Below are 671 nucleotides of genomic sequence, written 5' to 3' on the forward strand. Positions count from 1 at the left end.
GGGCCGGCGAGCCCCTCTCGCTGGACCCGGGGCTCCTCCCAGTCAGCTCCTGCCTTGCCCCTGCCCGTGCGCAGGCCCCGGCCCCCTCCCGCCTGCCTGTCCCGGGCACCACCCGGAGGTGTCGCCAAGTCAGGTGCGCCCGCCTCTGCAGGGGAGGCGGGGGAGCGGGAGCACAGCGCCAGGAGCCCCGTTTGCATGCCCGCAGGCTCCACGCAGCTGCCCCCTTGCGCAGGAGGCCTCTTCCCCTGTGGCTCTGCTCCCCAGCTCTGCCTGAGCCCCGAGCGCCTCTGCGATGGGGCCCCGGACTGTGCGCAGGGCGAGGACGAGCGGGACTGCGGTAGGGACAGGCCAGCTGCGCCCAGGACGGGAGGGACGGAGCGGGCGGGGCGCTCGCCTGCACGGCTTCTCTCCTCTCCCCTCAGCGGGGCCGGCAGCCCCGGGAGCGCCCCACAGCGCAGGGCCCTGCCAGGAGTACTCCTGCCCCGGGGGCCGCTGCATCGGCTTCCAGCTGGTGAGCGGGGCAGCCCTGGCCGGGCGGGCAGCGGGGCCTCCCGTGAGCAGCCCTGGACATCCCGTTCCGTCCCCAGGTGTGTGACGGGCAGCCCGACTGTGGGTCGGCGGGGGAGGCGGCGTCCTCCCCAGAAGAGCAGGGGTGTGGGGCCTGGGGCCCC

General features: G+C 76.2%; 1 protein-coding gene across 1 annotated transcript in view; it reads left to right on the top strand.

Moving 5' to 3' along the window:
• The window catches only part of SSPO (SCO-spondin), a 48,357-nt gene that overhangs the window by 13,493 nt on the left and 34,193 nt on the right, over positions 1-671 (top strand). The window contains exons 23-26 of the mRNA XM_012733852.1: positions 43-133; positions 233-337; positions 423-511; positions 588-666. Of these exons, the coding sequence (XP_012589306.1) occupies positions 43-133; positions 233-337; positions 423-511; positions 588-666 (364 nt within the window). The remainder of the gene's footprint in view (positions 1-42; positions 134-232; positions 338-422; positions 512-587; positions 667-671) is intronic.

Source organism: Condylura cristata, unplaced genomic scaffold, assembly GCF_000260355.1.
Source record: "Condylura cristata isolate star-nosed mole 26May11 unplaced genomic scaffold, ConCri1.0 scaffold00042, whole genome shotgun sequence".
In the NCBI taxonomy this organism is placed as follows: Eukaryota; Metazoa; Chordata; class Mammalia; order Eulipotyphla; family Talpidae; genus Condylura; species Condylura cristata.